At 34.9% G+C, this 19,837-nt stretch overlaps 4 protein-coding genes across 5 annotated transcripts; 2 read left to right on the plus strand and 2 right to left on the minus strand.

The window, feature by feature from the left end:
- Positions 1-4,376: 4,376 nt before the first annotated feature.
- On the plus strand, positions 4,377-7,560 carry LOC104740906 (transcription factor TGA3). 2 transcript variants are annotated; one of them, XM_010461632.3, is made up of 9 exons: positions 4,377-5,033; positions 5,387-5,575; positions 5,676-5,765; positions 5,912-5,971; positions 6,057-6,134; positions 6,222-6,285; positions 6,387-6,658; positions 6,736-6,969; positions 7,147-7,560. In XM_010461632.3, the coding sequence occupies exons 1-9, from the start codon at positions 5,028-5,030 to the stop codon at positions 7,297-7,299; spliced, it is 1,146 nt and encodes a 381-aa protein (XP_010459934.2). In that variant the 5' UTR covers positions 4,377-5,027; the 3' UTR covers positions 7,300-7,560. The 2 variants fall into 2 exon arrangements, with proteins under 2 accessions (XP_010459934.2, XP_087341485.1); XM_087485359.1 differs by lacking the exons at positions 4,377-5,033; positions 5,387-5,575 and having other exon boundaries at positions 5,854-5,971.
- Positions 7,561-8,444: 884 nt separating this feature from the next.
- Positions 8,445-12,377, plus strand: LOC104740910 (uncharacterized). Its single transcript, XM_019235486.2, is given in 12 exon segments — positions 8,445-8,744; positions 8,836-9,018; positions 9,670-9,810; positions 9,916-10,099; positions 10,195-10,319; positions 10,401-10,487; positions 10,617-10,682; positions 11,154-11,240; positions 11,310-11,438; positions 11,506-11,674; positions 11,757-12,016; positions 12,117-12,377. Coding segments are annotated over 12 exon segments (1,854 nt in total). The 5' UTR covers positions 8,445-8,582.
- A 293-nt stretch (positions 12,378-12,670) lies between these two features.
- Positions 12,671-15,353, minus strand: LOC104740911 (inositol-pentakisphosphate 2-kinase-like). Its single transcript, XM_019235353.2, has 8 exons — positions 14,922-15,353; positions 14,717-14,821; positions 14,377-14,583; positions 14,106-14,253; positions 13,887-13,927; positions 13,682-13,792; positions 13,004-13,606; positions 12,671-12,909 (listed from the first exon to the last, which is right to left on the minus strand). Exons 2-8 carry the CDS (start codon positions 14,819-14,821, stop codon positions 12,790-12,792), a joined length of 1,335 nt encoding a protein of 444 aa, XP_019090898.1. The 5' UTR covers positions 14,922-15,353; the 3' UTR covers positions 12,671-12,789.
- A 1,452-nt stretch (positions 15,354-16,805) lies between these two features.
- Positions 16,806-19,747, minus strand: LOC104740912 (uncharacterized). Its single transcript, XM_019235808.2, has 2 exons — positions 19,545-19,747; positions 16,806-18,177 (listed from the first exon to the last, which is right to left on the minus strand). The coding sequence occupies exon 2, from the start codon at positions 17,951-17,953 to the stop codon at positions 17,042-17,044; it is 912 nt and encodes a 303-aa protein (XP_019091353.2). The 5' UTR covers positions 17,954-18,177; positions 19,545-19,747; the 3' UTR covers positions 16,806-17,041.
- Between the last annotated feature and the right edge of the window lie 90 nt (positions 19,748-19,837).

Raw genomic sequence — 19,837 nt, forward strand, 5'->3', positions numbered from 1 at the left:
GAGATAAAAAAAATTGATATTAGCTAAATCTTACATTGTTGTTTCTCTATTTGTGAGCATTGTTACCATTGTAGGCAGCATGAAAATATACAAATGAATAACTAATAAAATTACCCACATCAAGCAGCAGCTAAAAAATCTGATTTTAGCTAAATCATACATGTAGTGTTTGATCGAGAGCCGCTCAGTAAAACAAATGCACAACAACGAGACTCTGAAACTCATTACTAATCCGCTCAAACTTTATCATTCTCCATATCAAGCAGTAGCTAAAAAAATCTGATTTTAGCTAAATCATACCTTTAGTGTTTGACAGAGAGTCGCTCGGTAAAACAAATGCACATCAACGAGACTCTGAAACTCATCACTAATCCGCTCAAACTCTATCATTTTCCAGCCAGATCTTTGCCCCTGGGCTGTCCTGTAGTCGTACGTGTTCTTTTTTCCAAGGGCTACATTACCTTCAACAACCGTTGGAGAAGCCCCGTATTTTCTCCAAGTTCCATTGTTGGGATTCATCAGGATGGTTCGGTTCAGTCTTGTGGAATTGGGAATCCTATCACGATAAACAAAGTATCATAAATTATCATCTGGGAAGAAGTTACTCTCAGGCTTTGAACCCACGATCGGATCACGCAAGTAGAAGAGATAAGATCTTATCAAAGAGTTCGGGAGATGAACATTCTCGGGAAGATCTGCCTTAGGACCCATAAACCAATATCAAGGTACTATCAAGGTAAAATTAGTGTGATTAGTTGATAAAAAAAATATACCAATTTTATTGGTTTTATAATTTTAAAAAAATATCAATGGAAGAGCTGCCTTAATAGAACCCATAAACGTATTATACTTTTGGGAAAAAAAAAATGCCATTGGTTGATAATATATGGGTGATTTAGCTAAATAACCAATTTTGATAATAAAATTAAGAATATAGCACCTTAAAATGAAAAATTAAGAAACTAACCTATAGATCATACAAAATGACGAAACTGACTTTGAGAAGCAACACACGTGCCCATGGAAGAAGAAAGAAAGACAATATTAGCTTGTTTCTTTGTTTTTTTTTTAAATTTATTATTTGAATAAATCACTTTACCTCTTTATTTTATTATTAATTTATCTTTTCAACAAAATTAATATGAAATCCAAAATTTATGTAAACAAAATATAGAATTTTTCTGCATTTGACATAGGTTTAATATTTAAAATCGGAATATGAAAATTTTAAAATGATGAATAGTATTGGTAATTAAAAAAAATAAAATTCTTTATAGAAAAATATCAAATAGAATAGTACACTACATTACATATTATTTGAACATTTAACACAACCTACAATAATTTAACAGTAGTAGATGATAATAGTAGTTGTAGTTCTAGTAATGACATAATTGTGATAATGGTGGTTGTGGTGATATTAGTGGCGGTAGCGGTGATGATAATAAATTACATGAAGATACATGCACAAAATAAAGAAACTAACAAAGTAAAAAACATGTTGAAAAAAAGACGTTATACCCTAAGAGATACAATATAAAGAACACAAACATTTGACTTAAACGCACATCAAATAAAAACCTTACATCCTATAAAATATAATATAGGCAATCCTAACAGTAAAATTAAATGCACAAAAATATACGAATTGTGATAAACTTTAATCAAACTCTAGTCAAATTATTAACCTAACTCTAATCAGGCAAATACTATAAAAAAATATTTTTACAAATGATTTTATTTTATTTTTGTAAAATATTTAAAGCAATTATGATAGAACTATGGAAATAGTTAAAAAAAAACATGTTAGTATGTGAGACGTGTGTATAGAGAGGAGTGAGGGATGTCTATTTAGGCCATGAATGGCTGCTGGTTTTTTACTGGTTTTTAGATTTTGGTTTTTAGTTTTTGGATTTTGCAAAATCTTGGATGGTAACTTGATTAGTTTTTGGTTTTTTATGTATAATAATTATTTTTTAAATAGTAAAATAAAGATTATAAATTATTTTTTAGAGATAAAAAAATGCAGTGATGCAGAAAACAAAAATACGTTTATTGCAAACAGAAAACACATTATTGCAAAAGTACTATCATCATCATCTAGAACTCTATAGTGATGCAGAAATTTCATCCCGAATCCCTTCCATATACTGCATCGGAGTATTGTTTTGCTCTAATTCTTCATCTGAATCAGAATCTTCTTCAGCTATATGGTCTGAATTGATGTGTTTGGTGCTGAAAAGCCGATCCATTATATCGAGGTCGATAAGAGGATTTTCTCGGAGCTTCGAAGCAATTGGTGTTTCCTATATATATATAAAAGATTTAATATATTAGTTTACTATATATGTTGTTAACTAACAATATCATGTGATAGGATACGTAAATATTACCTTAATACGTTCATCCCACCATGAGTCGTCCATGTCAATAGCTAGAGTGGTGGGATCAAGTCCAACTCCAGTTTTTTCGATCAGACGACAATAAACATCATATAGCTTTTTGAAACTGTAAAATTTGTTTTTTAGTGGAAGCCATTCAAGATCGTGACCTGTGGCTTCTTGAAATCCTTTTCTAATTCTCGCTTTACTCTCTTTCTTTAGAGGGCCAATACGCCAATTAATAAGCTCCATCTCAGTCTCATATATTTCAAGTAAATGATGAACCATACTATCGGTCCATTGAATCTTCGGCTTTATATCATATTAATTATTTACATACACATAATTAGTCAAGGTAATTTTGTACTACGGTAGGATAGACATCACTAGAAAATAAACATATCAACTAAATAAGTACCCCTCTGGCATTTGATGATTGTCCTCGATAAGCCATACCTACAATAACTTTTAATGTAAACATCGTAACAACAAAATAAAATTTTCTAACTAAATAGTGTTGATATAAATAAATAATGGTGTTAGACTAAAATTTACCGCAAAAAATCCAAGCTTGATTTGCTTAGAAGTTTGCACTCATGGGATGGGAATGAAATTTGTGTGAGTGTAGAAGACAAGTATGAAACGTAGCTCTTTTATAGTAAAAAAAAGTATATAAGAAAAATTAGTTTAATAATAACAAATATGCAAGTCTTGAGGAAATATCCGTAGAATAGGTTTTAGTTTGTTCCTTGCACAAAAAAATAGTTTCGTTTGTTTTGGAATTTATAAGTAAACTAAAATAAATAAATATATTAGGAAAAAGAAAAAGAAAAAAAATCACGTTGAAAAGTGAAAACCCACAAAATGTGGTTTTTAGATTTTATGAAGAAATTCCTAAAATCCTCCAAAAACTAGTTTTCTTAAATTTTAGGAAATCTATTTTTTCATAATCTTGAATGGTTTCAAAAATGGATTTTCCATAATCTAAAGCCAAAAACCAATGTAAAATCTAGTGCCATTCAAGGCCTTATTCTCATAGCATAGAGGACAAACTTGTCATTATTATAGATAATACATGGTATATAATAGATAGATGGTTAGAGTGGTTAGTTAGTTAAATATAGTTTTTCTTTAGGTTATTTTTACCAAATTCCCATAATATATCAACTTTATTCAATAATTTGTAAGGTGTTTAATTTTTTGTTATTCAAGAATCAAGAACCAATGGCATTTTCCCATATCATACGTTTATTCAAAACTCTTTACTTTCATTTGGTAAGTTAAGAATATCATGTTAATATGTTAGCTCCATTAAAAGGCCATATACTCAACGGTTACACACTCATACAAAAATTTATCGAGAAAAACTTGTGACTTATAGCTAGATTGGCAAAGCGTTTTTGCAAGCGTTATGTGTCAAACGCCCATGCTCAACACCAATCAAAAATAATTTTATCTCTTTCATACGTGTTAAAGAAAATGATAACTGCTATAAAAAGTAAAGCGTTATGACGCTGGATTTGAGAGAGTTTGGGTTATTATTTTTAAATAATTATCACTTAAAATATATTAATTTGGAAACAAAAATATTCTGGTAAAAAAATATTTGACTTGAGTCCAAATAATCAACAATATACTCGAATATAGTTTCAATATTCCTTTATGGTGCATATATGGAGAACTCGTAGATGATTTTTTTTTTTTTTTTGCTTTTGTTATTTGTTTCTGAACAAGATGTTTTTTTATAATTTTGTTTTTAATAAAATTAGTGATAAATAAATTTGTTTTTCAAGCATTTTTATTTATTAAAAAAAATTAGGTCTTCCTTCCCGTCCCCGCTCACAGCTTTCTGCTCCCCGCCCCTGCTTCAGCTGCTTACCGTTGTTGCTCCCCTCTCCGCTTTGCCAATCTAGACTTAAAAATCTGAATTACGTATTGTATTGTTTTAACGTGAAAAACACGAATGTGAATCTACGTTTTGATTAGTGATTCTGATTTTTTTTTTTTTTTTTTTTAAAATGATAAACGAATCATATACACATAATAAAATACTAGTATAATATAAAAGATTCAGATTCTGTATATTAGACGAAACGATGGAATAAAGTATACGCAAGCCTGCCGGAATATTCCCCCCATAGCAAAGTTGATGTGTCGGCCGACGATGAGAATCCAAGCCATCTCATCAAACAAACGCGTATTTTAGAAACAGAGGCGCACGCTAAGGTCAACTTTTGAAACAGAGGAAAAGACTTCGACTTTTTCTTCTCTCTTCTCTCGATTTGTTTTCTCCCGGTGTGGGTGTGCTTTTGTCGTTTCATCGTTCGTTTACTCCAACTTGCTTTTATTATTCTACGCTCTCTCATCTCATGGACTAATCAAATCAAACAACACAACACAAAAAGAAAATTTAGTTTTTTTCTTTTTCTTTTAAGAGAAATACAAATAAATATCTCTGCTTTTTTCTTTTCTTTTTTTTATTCAGTGATGGGTACGCTTCACCTCTAAGTTTTGACCAAAGAAGTTTCTTCGTTTCTCTAACTCTCTCTTGTGGTCACCCGTTGTTTTAATCGTAATATACCAAGAGAATGCTAAGATTCACTCTTCATCTCTCGACATCGTCATGAGTTTCTTCTCTGTTTATCAATGGAGGTTGGTTTTGGAATCTTTACAATTTTCCAAGTTTTTTGTTTTTTGTTTTTACTTGTTGCAAACTTTCTAATTTTAATGGGTATTGCTCTATTTGGCTATGTTTCTTCAAAAGGTTCTTTTTTTTTTTTTTTTTTTGGAGAGTTGCGTCTTAAAGTTTCAACCTTTATTATTATTAGCTAAACACTATTACTACTCGAGAAACTTGTACTACTGTTTATGGTTGTGTTTAGTATCAGCAATGTAATTTTTAAGGATATCGATTGGATCTGTATATGTATGTATTGAAAGCTGCTGAGCTAGAGACTTTGTTTCTTCAATACAATAAGCTTGAGTCTGTAATTGTTGACTTACAGATGTTGAGCTCTTCTTCTTCTTCTACTCAAGTTGAAACATTCAGAGACATGGGCATGTATGAACCATTCCAACAGTTATCTGGTTGGGAGAATCCTTTCAAATCAGATGTCAACAATATTAGTAACAATCAGAGTTCTACAACAACACTTGAGGTTGATGCTAGACCTGAAACTGATGATAACAATAGAGTGAGATATTCTTTATTCCCTGATTCATGCTTTAAGACTGATTTTTATAAGTGTTTGTTTGTTTGTTTGTTTGGTGATTGTATGGTTAAATTATGTGCAGGCGAATTATGCTTCTTTGTATAATAATAACTCTGTTGAAGCAGAACCTTCTAGTAATAATGATCAGGACGAAGACCGGATTAATGATAAGGTAGAGACATTTTAGCATTTTAAGGCTACTTTGTACCTTTTGGTTTCGAAGACCTCATAAACTCCTCCTTCTCCATTTTAATCTTTAGAATTAGAGGAAGAGACACGGCGTGATGACATGAATTGTTGTTCCTTCTGTATGCACAGATGAAACGGCGTTTGGCTCAGAACCGTGAAGCTGCTCGCAAAAGCCGTTTGAGAAAGAAGGTAAGAAAAGGTCCCTTGGTGGGATTTTCTTGTGGTTAATGGTAAAAAGGGATGCTTATGCAAAGTTACGTCTGTGTGCCTGTAGGCCCATGTCCAACAGTTAGAAGAAAGCCGGTTGAAGTTGTCACAGCTCGAGCAGGAACTTGTCAGAGCTAGGCAACAGGTTAGCTCAATCTTATTTTTTTGTTCTGTACATGTTCATCAAGCTCTATATGACTCATACTGACTCAGTGAATTTGGTTTGTTTTAGGGATTATGCGTACGCAATTCATCAGACACTAGTTATCTAGGACCAGCTGGGAACATGAACTCAGGTTGGCTTTTATATCACTAAATAAGCTTTATGTTAGCATTGCTTAATCTCTTAATCCTCAATATCTTAAAGAAATAATGATCTCAATGAAACCTTATTCAGGGATTGCTGCATTTGAAATGGAATACACACACTGGCTCGAAGAGCAAAACAAAAGAGTTAGTGAGATTCGAACAGCGCTCCAAGCTCATATCAGTGACATTGAGCTCAAAATGCTGGTAGATACTTGCTTGAACCACTACGCAAATCTCTTCCGCATGAAAGCTGATGCTGCAAAGGCTGATGTGTTCTTCTTGATGTCGGGGATGTGGCGAACTTCAACTGAACGCTTCTTTCAATGGATTGGAGGTTTCCGCCCATCTGAACTGTTGAATGTAAACCCTTTTTTCACCTTTACACGTTATAGCCTTCACTCTTGAGAAGACAATCTCAACGCTTATTGTTTGTCTAGGTTGTGATGCCATACATTGAGCCCTTAACCGATCAGCAACTGTTGGCGGTGCGTAACCTCCAACAATCATCTCAGCAAGCAGAGGAGGCTCTCTCTCAAGGCTTAGATAAACTTCAGCAGAGTTTGGTCGAAAGCATAGCAGTTCAGATAAAAGTTGTCGAGTCCAGGAATCATGGGGCTCAAATGGCTTCGGCCATGGAGAATCTCCAAGCATTGGAGAGTTTTGTGAACCAGGTAACCTGCCAATAATCTTCATATCGTAATATAGCTAAATGTGTTTGATGTGTGCTTTTGTAGTCTCCATGATCTTTCTTCTTAAATCAATGATGTTTCATTTTCATTCTGCAAAAACCAAGAAAGCTTGCATCTTTCTGTCTGTATAATGCATTGAAACCATCTCTGTTGGAACAGGCGGATCATCTAAGGCAACAGACTCTGCAGCAAATGAGTAAGATCTTGACGACAAGACAGTCTGCTCGAGGCTTGCTCGCTCTAGGGGAGTACTTCCACAGGCTTCGTGCTCTTAGTTCTCTTTGGGCAGCTCGTCCACGAGAACACACTTAACAAGTTAGGAGGCAAAACAAAGAGAAAGAGTCATCAACCTTGGATGATGTTTAGCTAGGGACTTGTTTATCTCTCATTAAGTGTTTGGAAATGAAGGCTCCATTAGAGCATCACCTTCCTCATTGAAGTTTTTGGTTTAGGTAAAACGAATAAGGTGTAAATTTGGGTGGAAACAAACATTTGATAAATAAGGCTCCTTCATATTTGTAAAATATAACAGGCTTTGCAGTCTTCTTCGTATATGAGAATTTGTGTCCAACATCTAGTTTTACGTATTTGTGAGGGACTTGAATACAAAATACCGGTGATGCGTTAACGTTAGACCGAACTGATATGAAACCGGTTATGAAGACTATGGTTGGTGAACTTTTGGGTTTTGCTTGCTTTTCTCAAAGTGCGCATTGTCATCCTCATCGTTGCGTTTCTACTTTCATCGCTAATGGGGGAGAAAAGTAAGGAAAAAAAGAAATAAAGAAGGAAGGAAACAAAAATGGCTTAAAGTTTCATCATTCTTATGTCGTGGTGAAGAAAATTTCTCTGCTCATCAGTGAAGGTTGGTTAAAGCTTTACCATTTTGATTCTATGTCTGGTTGCTAAAATATATAAAAATAATCCTCTTTGTGTTAGAACTTTTCTGGTTTCAAAATGGGTGATTGATATATACGTTTTGTAATTTCTCAAAAGATTCAATTTTTGAAACTTGGTGAGCTTGAAAACTGGTGTTTTATTTCCTAGAACTGTTGCAAAACTTCTCCTGTTTACTCTTGTGTGGGTGACCGTTTGTAACTTTGGGATCTTGATTGATTCTAGTGAGGGTGAGCTAGAAACATACTCTCTTTTCTCTCTCTTCTTGTGTCTTGTCAGATTCTTTAAAGACTGAATTTGTAATTCTTGATACAAGTTTGGAGCTTTTGCTGTTTAGTTGAAATTGTGTCACAGCTTGAGCAAAGTAGCAGCAGGTGAAGTTCTTTGTTTTCTGTTCATGAAAATTTATCTGTTTCATACTAACTCGATGATACCTATTCTCTGTTCATTGATTATCAAAATCAGATACTAGTTATCTATGACCATGAACACAGGTTGGTAATTTCATATAAAAGTATATATATATATGTTGGGTTATACTATAATCGTCAATACATTAAACTCTTAAACACATAATTCTTCACGAGGGATTGTTGCATTCGAAAGGGAATACGGACTCTGGCTAGAAGAGCAGAACAGGAGAGTTAGTGAGATTCGAACAGCACTCCAAGCTCATATGAGTGACATTGAACTCATGAATGTTAGTAGATTCTTGCTTGGACCACTACGCAAATCTCTTCCGCATCAAAGCTGATGCTGCAAGGATTGATGCGTGCTACTTGGTATCAGGCATGTGGCGAACTTCGACTGAGCGTTTCTTTCAGTGGATTGGAGGTTTCCGCCCATCCGAGCTGTTACATGTAAACTTCATTCGTTGTGGATTTTGACCTTTATGTTATAGTCCTTTCACTCTTTAAAGCACCTAAAATTGTTTTCCAATTGGCTTTTCAGGTTGTGATGCCATATCTTCAGCCGCTAACCAATGATCAAATCCGGGAGGTTGCGAACCTTCAACTGTCGTCTCAATATTCAGAAGATTCTCTCTCTCAAGGGATAAATAAATTAAAGATGGCTTTGGCTGAAAGAATAGCAACCAAGGAGATTCTTGAAGCATTGCAGGGTTTTGTGAACCAGGTAAACCTACAACACACCATACTCTTAATAGTATTAGGCTTTAGCTCAGTGTTTGGTTTATGCATCTGCAGTCTCCATTAACCCCCACCATTCTCACATGTATTTTCATTCTCGTCCGTTTTTCTATTAGCTTACGAACATTCAAGTTTGGGAGGATATAGACATTCAAAACTTAAATGTACTAATGGCAAAACATAGAATGATTTTTCTTTTACTTGTCTGAAGCCCTAGAAATACCCCCAAAACATAGAAATCTGAAGCCCTAGAAATACCCCCAAAATATATTTGGTTCTCCTTTTACTTGTCTGAACCGAACCGAACTAAAAGATATCTGAATCAAACCAAACAGAAATATTTTAGGTTTTTCTATATGGTTTGTAAACTTTGTATATAAAAGTTACATAGATCCAAACTATTCGAAACCCGCAAAAACTGCTCAAGACATAATTAATTAAACATGTTGGACTATACAAAAGACATAATTCCTCCGCAGAGCAATTATTTTGATGTAATTCTTTCATCTTCTAATTGTTTAGATGAGGTTGATTGTGTTTGAGATGACTAGCTAGTGTTCCTTTAGGGTACCGATTGATACAGTGAACCGTTCCTATATTACCGATTGGTTATAGTTTCTCTAATGGGTTTTCTTAGGGTTTCGATTTTCCCAACGATAACACTCGCCACCGGCGCCTTCGTCGCTTTGAATGGGGAGATAATCATCCAAAGTTTCCTTTTGGTTCCGTGGTCAAGCTTTATGCTAAGTTGGGGCTTCATCGTTACAATTTGTTGGAGGTAAAAAAATTTGAGTGTTCTATGTAATATCGATATGGTGTGACTATTATTATTATTAGTATACCAAATGAAATTAACTTAGCATTCTCAATTATCTTCTTTCAGGGTACAAACTTGCAGCTGGATAGCCTAAAGAGTTTCACCGTGAGCATAACTGGCGGTCCTTCCTCTTACTACGTCAGTCTGGTTGCACGTGTTCCAGATGGCGGTTTGCAGCATTTTCAAGTTCTAGTTCGTGAAAGGGGTCTTGGCTTTCTGGACTTGGGGTGCCCTATCGCTAGACCTCTAGGTAATTTAAGATTTGACTTGGACATATATTTATGGTGCAGTTAGACTTGATTTGTGGTCATTACATCTTATACATCTTATACATTTGCTTGATAGTGACCGAGCCTTTCCTACGTCCTCATAGCGATCCACCTCCACCACCTGATGGTTTGTTTTTCAGTGATGAATTGCCTGATTGGCCATCGGAGATTGCTTTCAATGATAGAAAACGGTTTCACCTGGTAATAGTAACTAATACAACTCACTCACTCACTTGTGGTTTTGCTTTTTGCCTAGTGATGAATTATTGACAAATTTTGCAGGTGAAAGAATCTGAGTTGAGAGACAATGACTGGGTTCGTCTCTATTTGGAACTTGCACTTGTTTTTCACGACAGGACTCTTACAGAGGTGAGATTTTCTCTCTCTCTCTCTCTCTCTCTCTCTCTCTCTCTCATCTGTTTTGCATATCAATGATAGTGGCACTCCCTACTACTGGTACTAATTTGATTCACTCGTGCATGGTTTTTGTTTCTGCAGCGCTATCTCTCCCTGTTGGAGAAAAAGCTCTGGACAACAAGCAGCGTTCTAAAAGGCTTAAGCGTCGTTTAGGTGTTCTTAGACTTTGGAGATTATCTAATCCTAGGTGCCACCAGGTATACAAGACCCGTCCCACATTATCCGCTGCTTAACTAAGTTATTTAATTTGTGCTTTTGGACTTTTAAGTGTAATTTATAAGTGTGTGCGACTGTCACAAACAATTAAGTTAACGTAATAGGGGAATGTTCTTGGTTTTACACGTTTTTGTTGTCCTTTTGTATTTTCCCATTCTATGGTACTAAAAAACTGTTGTGTAGTTTAATCTTGTTTGGACAAAATCTACGGTCAAATTAACTACAACGATTTCGGTTCGGTTAGTGTCCGGTTAACAATGGTTTGATGAAAAAACGAACGGGGCTACCAAACATCAAACATGTGATCATTAAAGATTTAAAATTGAGAAGGCCCAACTAAAGCCGATAATGAATCCTTCGCCTAGCAAACCTCCTAAATCGACCAAAAGCCTCCGCCGCTAAATTTCGTACTTGACGACGAGCAGAAAGATGATTCGTCGGTTGGCCTATACACAAGACATAATTCCTCTGCACAGCAGTGAATCTGATGTAATTCTTTCATCTCCTTATTTGTTTAGATTGATTATATTTTCTCTAATGGGGGTTTTTCTTATATAGGGTTTCGATTTTCCCAACGGTAACACTAACACTCACTTCGAATGTGGAGGCAAGTATCCTAGTTATCCTTTTCGTTCTTTGGTCAAGCTTTATGCTAGGTTGGGGCTTCATCGCTACAATTTGTTAGAGGTAAGTGCTTGATATGGTGTGACTATTATTATTATACCAATTAAATTAAATTGCTCTTTTCTTACAGCTTAGCCTACAGAGTTTCAACATGAGGGTGACTGGCGGTCCTTCCTCTTACTACCTTAGTCTGGTTGCACGTGTTCCAGATAGCCGTTTGCAGCAAGCCTTTCAAGTTCTTGTTCAGGAAAGGAGTTTTGGCTTTCTAGACTTGGGGTGCCCTATCGCTAGACCTCTAGGTAATTAACGATTTCACTTATAGACTTGAGTTAGTGGTGCATTAATTATCGTACATCTTGCTGATTAACATTGCATGCATAGTGACCACCAAGGAGCCTCATAGCGATCCAACACCACCACCCGATGGTTTGTTTTCCAGTAAAAAATTGCCTCGTTGGCCATCGTCTTTCACTGATACAAACCGGTTCCACCTGGTAAGATCATTAGTAATAACTCACCTGTTGTGGTTTTTGCTTTCTGCCTTGTTGTAGTGATCACATCTGTCAGAGTTGCAAGACAATGATTGGATTCGTCTATACTTGGAACTTGCACTTGTTTTTCTTGATAGGAGTCTCACAGATGTGAGTCTTTTTTTGGTCTCCCTTCCATTGGTTTTTGGTTTTTCATATCAATATTGATAGTGGCACTCCCTAATTGGTAATTATTCGATTGTTTCTGCAGGACCATCACACCCACCATCTCTCCCAGCTGGAGATTGTGCAAGTGGCGATTGAAACTACTCAAGATGTGGGGCCGCGTAACTCCAAAAAGACTACAGTTGTCTACATCACCTATAATGACTTGGCTAAGGCTCAGGCTGGTGAACCGGTACAGGGCAGAGCTATTGTTAGAAGAATCATCAATGAGACTACAGGAAACTTTCGTCTGCGGGGTGTATATTGGATTAAAGACGACACTAAGAAGGATTCTGTGCACCTCTGACAGCGTTCTAAAAGGCTTAAGCTTCGTTTAGGTGTTCATAGACTTTGGCGACTATCTAATCCTAGGTGCCACCAGCTGCGTAATGTCTAGTATTATATTGAGCTCAGCTGCATTAAGCTCTTGATCAGCATGCTTAACTATTGTTATTAATGGTCTTCTAAGTTATTTAATTTGTGCGTTTGGACTTTCTAGTGGATCTGTAATATTGTGCGTATTGTACGACCAAGCTCTACACTTATCTCTTATTTTGTGGGATTCTTTGCATATCATCTAGTACAAATGAGTCTTATGAATTGAGATAAGTGAAAAGAGTAGGAAACTGTTACGTGAGAAGTGAAACATAAAAATACTTACTACCAATCAAGAATGTTTTTGAGAGCACCCTCTATGACATATGAAAAGTCTAGAAGCATCAAGGTTGATCTCCTTTCTTCTTCAGCATCTCCAGGTATGTGTTCATGATCTTCTTGTCTAATTCGTAATAGACTTCCATTTTCTTCAAAGGTCTCATATCAAGATCAATGAAATGTACCTACGGACGATGTTGAGCTCAGTTTATGAGAGACAATTCAATCAAAGCAAAAATTAAGTATATATGAAGAATTAAAAAAAAAAACCACATGTACCTTATACTCAAATTCTTGCTTTGTTGATTCGAGATGAAGATTACTGTGGGAAGATGACCTTGAGAGCCTAACGTCTGTTGATCTAAAACTCATCATTACACTACAGTCCTTTGCAGTGGCAGATATTAGAAAATCCTTCAAAATTTTCACTTTTTCATCTAGTGGAATTGAATGTATGGAACTATACTGATTTAATGATTTACTCTTCTCCAAGTCTCTGCACACTTTACATGGCTGGTCAATCAAGTCATAGTACACGTGAATCGCTCCCTCGATGTTATATTTGTCCAGCTTCTGGACGTCTAGAAGCTGATCTAGAACTTCGGATGAGTAGACAGTTTCTGCTACAAGCTCTATGAAACGATCTGCACGTAAGCCATCATCGGTTTTGATTATATCTTTGAGTATATGCTCAAAAGCTACTTCAACCTTTGAAGTTGTTTTGCTTATGCCACCACCTAAGCCTCCAAACACCAAAGTTCCATTCAAGAACACGCGGAAATTGTTCTGAGGTGTGGCGTAGAGTGCTTTTATTGCTCTGTGTATTCTATCTTTTGATCCGGAGAATAGGTCCAAGGGATCATACTCACTGATTTCTGAGATCTGCAATACATGGTTTTAGCGTATTAGGCATTGTGAATTCTGAGAACGTTCAGAAGGATGTAGGAGAAGTATTACCTCGTTTTCCTTAAGCTTCAGAAATTGGTGCATTTGGAAACGAGTTATACTCTTCTTAATAACATTTTCTTCAGCTACGAAACTTGAAGATGGAAGAAATCCACATTTGGGCTACTTCATCAGAGCAAACATATATCAGCCCAAATGTAGCATTCAATGGCTAAGCCAACATATAAAGAAAGCACAAGATAATGATCATGAACACCTTTATTTCAACACTTAAGCATGGTTTATCCTCAACATGACCTGAAAGCAGAGGAGATCATTAACGCCTGCGACATGTATCTATCCATAAACCAAAAACAATAGCTTAAATCCAAGAGACAAAAGCTACAAGCTCACACATCATAGTTTACTTGCAAGTCAAACAAAACAATGAAAGAGAGAACCTTATCAATTGTTAAACACACAAATATCCATTTACCGTGAGCGAAAAGTGTCAAATCATCCATGAGAAGCACGGAACTGCGGTTAGTATCCACACTGGCTGCATCAGCTCTCCAAGAAGGGCGCTGAGATGTTATAATTTTCTCAACAGATTCAAGGAATTCCTTTGCTACGAGAAGACGTGTCTGCAAAGTTGCACCAACACAGGTAAATTACGTTAATCATCATCTTAAAAAACATTCTAATTAATGCAACTTCCAGTTTCCGTTACAATCATGAGAAGAGAAGAAAAGGAAGAGGAAACATACTCCAGGATTTACATGTTTATGACCCAACAAAGGTCTCATGACATGTTTGACAAACAAATACTCTTTAATCTCCTTGTTCTGGCAAGATACAAGTTCCTTAACGTCTCCCCAAATAAGCTTTTCATGAGTAGTAAGACCATTTTCACTTTTGTCTCCATTTTCATTCCCATCTTTTGGCATTTTGTGTATCCTCATCATCTTTCCCAACTTCACACATAACACACAAACAAAACAAAACAGATAGTTTCAATGTAACTACTTCTTTCCCAATACCAAAAACAATGACATTAAAGCAAAATCGTGTTTTGGTCTGAGAAACAGATCAAAAGAGGAGACTCACGAAAGTGGGAGAAGATCCAATGTAAGCGAGAACCAAATTTACAGCTCCTTCGCCTCTATATGACCAATCGACTGCATCCTTTGGTTTCAAAACAATCTCTTCCATCTGAATCCAAACACAGATAAACGAAAAGGTGTTTTACACAAAATCAGAAACGTATATCTCTCTTGAGCAATGATCAAATCGTAAACAAAGCTATGCACACCTTTGAGTTTTTAGAAAACAATGTAGCCGGCTTAAAAGAACGATTAAGAATCTCGATTAGTATCAAAATCTAACACTAATAAGCGGAATTCGTCATTCAATTCTAGAGATTACTTTCGTCGCTCGCTCAAAACAGGACAAGTATGAAAACAAATTGAAATTACTATTTTTTTTTGTATTTGTTTTGGAACAGATTGAATGTGTTTATTAAAATAATTGATTTATTAAGGGACATATTTTCGCTGACAAAAAAAAAAGGGACATATTTTCAAATAATAATATATATAAAAGAGCGGATAAATGGAATAATTAGTACTAACATGTAAGAATGTTAGCAGAAGATAAAATTCATTTCATCGAAACTGAACTGATACAATATAATAATTATATAATTGAAGGAATTTTTTTTTCAATTCAAACAATCATTGTGAATGGATCCATATTGAGGAAAAAGAATCAAGAGAAATAAATATTTGTATTTTAAATGCTTAAAATAAGGCGAAGTCAGAGGGGTTAAGATTAGAATTAACCAAGTCTCATACTATAAGTTTGAAGATTTCGTAATTGAGAGAATAAAAATAGTTATTTTCCCGGGAATTTAAATTTGTTGTTTGTAACTGCTGGAAAGGTTAAGACATTTTGAAGAAGAATGAAGAAGGACCGGTTAAATGAGAGTAAACCGGGTGGGGATGTAGCATATAGGACAAGAGATCAGGTGGTGGGAAAGACCAATGATGAGGAACTGACAAATCACAGAAGACAGAGTTAAGTGTCTCTGTCTTAAAATTCATCGGGAAACTCTTCTATCTTTCTATCTTAGCTGTACTTTTTACATTTTTCTCCGTACCTTTTATTCTCCCTTATTGGCTTTCCTTTTTTTTTTTTCCTTTCTTCAGAAAAGTTAGAGATTTTATACTACTATTTATTTACTTCTTCTTATGCCTTTCCTCATTCCTTAGACCATTTTTACTTGTAAATGTTGCTCAGAAAACAAAAAAAAAAAAAATTATTACACATTTTTATTTTTTATTTACTTTTAAAAATATGTGCCAATAAATAAATTCCACTTGTCGAGGAAAGTTTTTCACAATGTTCTCAAAATTCTCCAGCAAAAAGGGTTACTCTTCTTTTTACTTTTATCTCTCATCTTTTTCTTATTTTTTTAATAAGAGTAATTACATGAGTAACTCCACTATACTATAGATGGCCTTAGGGCATTTACAACGGGAGAACTCTTCCAGTTACTCAAAAAAAAATATATATATATTTTATTTAGTACCTAATAAAGAATTGACAGATGTAGGATTATTTTAAGTAACGTTTCTTCTGTAATGAATTTGAGAACCGTTCTTCCTGCTTCTCTCTCTTTTATATTATTTTATTATTTTTTAATAAAAAAATTTGGTGTGAGTAACTGGGTGAGTAACACCACACTATAAATGGTCTTAAAGTGACGACCTTTCTCTTACACGGATGTATCCATATAATACGATTTATGGAAGTGATAGATTGAAAAATATAGCTGGATTTAAGGTAATGTATATAAGTCAATCCAAAATCCATTTCCTGTAATTATAAAATTCTCTCCAAAAATGAACTACAATATATTAGCTGTTTGCACTTGCACCTTACGGAATTATCGAATATTAGCTGTTATGTTTCTTCCCTTTTATTTTTTTATTTTTATTTTCCTTTGCATTTCTTCGCTCTTTGGAAACCTGTATTCAATTTCAATTATTTCCAATATTTTCCTTCAAAGACAATTCGATTTTATACTATATTTCTCTTACAAGTGATAAATGTATATATCTTTTTTCCATACCGGCTTAGATAATTTCAAACTTTTTAAACGGATCATCACTCACCGAAAAAACTATTAACCCAATTTTAAAAACGTAAATATCCTACAAGAATTTCTCAAAGAAGATAAATTACACCACAGTTCTCTGAAAATTACAGTAGTAGTAATAAACAACCTTTTTAATGAAAAAACTCTCTAATATTCATAGATTAACAACTAAGCCGGTAGTGATTTTTATTACTCTCTTCGATAATAATTCTCTTCTCCGCCAAAACAAAAGAAGCTAAATTAACAAGGACTACTTGATAAATAATTAAGAATCAACTAAGAACTGGTCTGATCTCTTGAATTCTCATACCAAGAAAACATGACTTCAAACACTTTCCTCTTGGCGATCCTCCTCCTCCGCCTCCTCCTCCAATCAACACTCCGCTCTCCACCACCGTCTCCTCCACTGCCACCGCCGCTAATATAGCCTTCCTATATCCATCTTCAATATCACCATGCACATTGCCCTTATCCTCATCATCATCATCATTAGGGGAAGTAATAGTAACACTCTTATTTAAAGTATCCGCCAGATCATCCAAATCAACTTCTTGATGATGCTCATCATCATCACACTCATGTTCCTCCTCCTCCTCATCATGATCATCATCGTCATCATCATCAGTTTGGTAATGAGAGGGTTCTTGAGGAAGTTCGAAAACGTCATCGTCTAGAGGAACAAGGTGGAGAGTGAGACGACCATTGGATCTATTCGCACGAAAATACTCGTGATGACGAACCTTCTCTTCTCTCAGGATAAGCCTCCCGTCGCTCGTCACCACACGCTTCAGAACCCACGGCATGTGCGGGAGAAGATTCCCAGTCTGAGCGAGCAACGGTATCGGAGGAGGAAACTCACGCGCCGCCGCAGCTCTAGCCTCTCTCTCCTCTCTCCTCCTTCCTCCGTAACGAAACCGGCTCTTTACAGACTCCGACGGGACGGAGACGACGTCGTTTCCTTCGTCGGCTGAGAGTATGTCGAAGCAGCTTTCTGTCCCGATGTAGTCTCCGACGGCGGAGGAAGAAGAGGATGACGTGCGGGAAAGCATGGATGATGAAGCCACGAAAGGTGAGGTTTGGTCGGAGTTGATGGAAAGAGACTGATCAGAAGAAGAAGAAGAAGAAGAAGAAGAAGAACAAGCCATGGATGATGATGAGTCAGAGGAAGAAGAGGCTCTCTCCATATCTGGATTTTACAATGAATAAAAAAAACAAAACCCAATTCTTTTTTTTTTTCTTTTTTTTTTGGGTTTTGTTTTCTTTTTATTTTTGTAATTTTTAATGGGGTGTTAGAGTTGCATGAAGAGATCTTAAATAGAGAGACAGCTAAGCGAAGGAGGCGATGTCATGGAAGGGATGGTCTCTGAGATATTATCGAGAATCTGTGACATTTAATGTTTTTTTTTTCCTGTGAATGGGAAAATATAGGAGATATTAGACCAAAATAGACCCAAAATATAGTTTATTTCTTGCTAAGAATATGTCATCATTACCAAATTAGTATAAACTAAAGTGGATGACTGGTACAACTTCTAGAAGTTTCTTAGAACTTCTATACATCCCTCACACCTTTCTTTTATCCAATGAATGTAACAATAGCATGAAAAAATGGGAAAATATCATGTATATGTACAACATCTATCTATTAGATGATAATGATTAAGTAAATTATCTTACTAACAAAATAGTCATTAAACACACACAATTCTACAATTTAAAGGCTCTGAGAATTTCTTTTTGAAAAAAAAGCTTTATTCATAATGTTCACAATTTATATAATCTACAATAGTAAATCCCCAGGTAAAAAGCTACAACCATTTTTACTCACGTTGAAAAAAAAAATAATTAATGACAAGATAACGCATCAATTAACAACATGCCAGCCACACAGAATCAATGAGTACAACTAAAGAAGAAACCAAAAAAAAAAAAACAGCCTAGAAATAAAACAACTGAAGTTGGATGTGCTTAAACGTATACAAAGTGGTAATCTCTATATTGGATATTCTCTTTTATTCTAAAGAGTTACAGCTTCATTTTCTTAAATGAAAATATCAATAGAAGAAAAACAAATGGATTGCTAAAAAAAGATAAAGCTATAAGGATGGTCTTTAAAACGTCTATGGATTATTAAATCCCCTTGTAAGGTTAAAAAAAAACAGCCAAAATCTGTTGCCAAAGTTTTTATAAACGTTATGATAAAAACAAAAAGCAACTTCTCGACTACATGAAAGCTACACGTTTAAAACAAAAAAAAAAAACAAGAATCTGTCTATTCTTGAAGTTGAACGCAAAAAGCATCTCTACCTATTCTTGAACGCCTAAAAGCAAAGCTACGATTCACGAAATAAACAAGTTGTTGACTGACTAAAATATTCTCAAATTATTTATTAAAATTAAATAAAAACAATTCATTAACGCATTGGTCAAATCGACCAAGCTACGCGCACCTTTAATTCAAAAAAAAAAAGAAGAACGAAGCCGACTTCCACGAACATCTTTCTTAGGATTAAAAAAAAAAGCGATTAAACCAAGATTCTAAGAAAACAAAATTAAAAAATAATCACGAAGATTCTTGTGTGTTAGAGAAGAAAAAAAACGAATGATTGAGATTAACATCATAATGAAATCCTAATCAGATTTTCGTAATTTAATCCTACAAGATGATCGAATTGTCGTGAATCGTCAATCAAATAACATACAAACACGAAATAGATTGGATGCAAAAAAAAAAGGATGTAAAATTAAAAGGTTAAAATCGAAAAACTAATTTACCTGTATAGAAGGATAAGCAAATGAGTTTTTTTTCTTCGATGAGGTTTGAAGGATTATGAACGTTACGCGAACTCTTTTTGTTCTTATACACGCACTCACAACGAAGCAGAAGATAATTTAATTCGTCAAAACGGAATCAATACTACGATATTTTATACCTAATCAATTTAATTCGATATTTAAAAAGAAAAATATTTGGGATTAAGGAAAGATAATCAATCAATAAAATATTTATTTTTAATTTAAAGAAATGCTTAAAATTAGGCAAAGTCGGAGGGATTAAGATTAGGATG

Source organism: Camelina sativa, chromosome 14, assembly GCF_030686135.1.
Source record: "Camelina sativa cultivar CO46 ecotype springtype chromosome 14, ASM3068613v1".
Lineage (NCBI taxonomy): Eukaryota > Viridiplantae > Streptophyta > Magnoliopsida > Brassicales > Brassicaceae > Camelina > Camelina sativa.